Raw genomic sequence first — 1,400 nt, forward strand, 5'->3', positions numbered from 1 at the left:
TCTATGTGTTCCAGCACAGCGATCGCACCAACCGGCGCCTGCACTGTACGCATCATCACCGGCCCTCCTCGGCACTCTCTCCCTGTCTCTCGCTGTTTCTCCTTGTCTTTCTGCGCCTCTGCTTGCCTCTCTCCTTGTCGCTATGCCATCTGACTGGTGTACCTCCGCCGCCAGTTGCCGGCACCACGGCCGGTCTGGCGGCTCTGACCGCGGCCGTCGTCCTCAAGAACCCCCTCTTCATTCTGGGCGGCATCATCACTTCCTATGCCTTTGCCTGGGTGCGCACGGGCTTTGCCCCCCCCCCCCCCCCCCCGCCTCGATGCCATGAGTTCCATCCCCTGCTGGCCTGCCTGCTTCTAACACATGCCACCCCGCGAACATAGGTTGGCCACTTCTTCTTCGAGAAGAACAAGCCCGCGACCTTCAAGCACCCGATGTGGTCGCTCATGGGGGACTTCCGCATGTACTGGGAGCTCCTGACCGGGAAGATCCCCCTTTAAGGAGATGCCTGCCTTTTTTTTCCCCCCTCCCTCTCCTCAGAGCATGGCCCTGGGCCGAAGTCGCATCCTCGCCCACAAGGCGTCTTCCCAAAATACACCTTCCCACACGGGTGTGTCAGAAGAGAACAGAGGGGAGCCGACCCGCGCCGCGGGAACTGTATTGCTGTGCGCTGGTCGGTGCACGTGCACCAGATTGGGCCATCAGGTGCCGCTGTGCTCGGCTGCATGGGATGCGGCCAGCAGGGCCAGCGTCATCGGCTCGTAAACGGCCTGCGGTGCCGCGAGACAAGACCACCCGGTAGGAACAGCCGGTAAGTAGGCGAGCCAAGGGGGGCGAGATGGCAAGATGACAATGCGCACGCACGGTATCCAATGCGCGCTGGGTATTCAGCAGGAGATCAACCCCCGTCGAGGTCTGGTCCAAGAGGTGGGCCACACGCGCTGTCCAGGGACCCATGCGGAATCCCCGGCACACGGGCCGTGCCGAGGCGGAGGACGGGCAGGGAGCGGGGGGGGGGTCAGTGCCAGCGAGACGGATGGGCAAGGAAAGGCCGATGGCCACGCACCAAGGCGATTGGAGATTGAATGAAGAGCCTGGGCCAGCTGCTCGTTGGACACCTGGGAGTACTGCGGGGAGGAGGCGTGGGAGCTGCTGCCAGGCACACGAAGCCCCGAGGCCCCGGGTTCCAAGGGACCCTGTTGGCTCATGTCGGCATGGGGAGGAAGCAGGAGAGGCGAAGGTGGGGAGGGGGATATGCGAGGCTGCTCTGGCCGGGCGGCCCCGAGGCCGGAGGCACTTCCAGCCCAGCAGGGCAAAAGAGCCATGCCTTGAGGCAACACGCCAAAAGGGTCCCCGGGCCTCCGCCGCCCAGCCGCTTCCGAGCACAGGCCCCCCCCCCC

At 64.9% G+C, this 1,400-nt stretch overlaps 2 protein-coding genes across 2 annotated transcripts in view; one reads left to right on the forward strand and one right to left on the reverse strand.

The window, feature by feature from the left end:
* Positions 1-500, forward strand: part of H696_03333 (hypothetical protein) — a gene marked incomplete at both ends in the record, with an annotated part of 1,224 nt that extends 724 nt beyond the window's left edge. Inside the window, 3 exons of the mRNA XM_009497193.1 lie at positions 20-45; positions 175-278; positions 384-500. Of these exons, the coding sequence (XP_009495468.1) occupies positions 20-45; positions 175-278; positions 384-500 (247 nt within the window). The remainder of the gene's footprint in view (positions 1-19; positions 46-174; positions 279-383) is intronic.
* A 121-nt stretch (positions 501-621) lies between these two features.
* Positions 622-1,295, reverse strand: H696_03334 (hypothetical protein). Its single transcript, XM_009497194.1, has 3 exons — positions 1,067-1,295; positions 865-941; positions 622-770 (listed from the first exon to the last, which is right to left on the reverse strand). Exons 1-3 carry the CDS (start codon positions 1,206-1,208, stop codon positions 702-704), a joined length of 288 nt encoding a protein of 95 aa, XP_009495469.1. The 5' UTR covers positions 1,209-1,295; the 3' UTR covers positions 622-701.
* Between the last annotated feature and the right edge of the window lie 105 nt (positions 1,296-1,400).

This window comes from Fonticula alba (genome assembly GCF_000388065.1).
Source record: "Fonticula alba strain ATCC 38817 unplaced genomic scaffold supercont2.5, whole genome shotgun sequence".
Lineage (NCBI taxonomy): Eukaryota > Rotosphaerida > Fonticulaceae > Fonticula > Fonticula alba.

Bases quoted from the DNA above. Each gene is read 5' to 3' on its own strand.
- H696_03334 (XM_009497194.1), bottom strand. From the start codon at position 1,208: ATGAGCCAACAGGGTCCCTTGGAACCCGGGGCCTCGGGGCTTCGTGTG. The intron at 942-1,066 runs GTGCGTGGCCAT...GTCCCTGGACAG, and splicing joins TTCAATCTCCAATCGCCTTG to CGCGTGTGGCCCACCTCTTG. The intron at 771-864 runs GTGCGTGCGCAT...GCGGCACCGCAG, and splicing joins CCCAGCGCGCATTGGATACC to GCCGTTTACGAGCCGATGAC.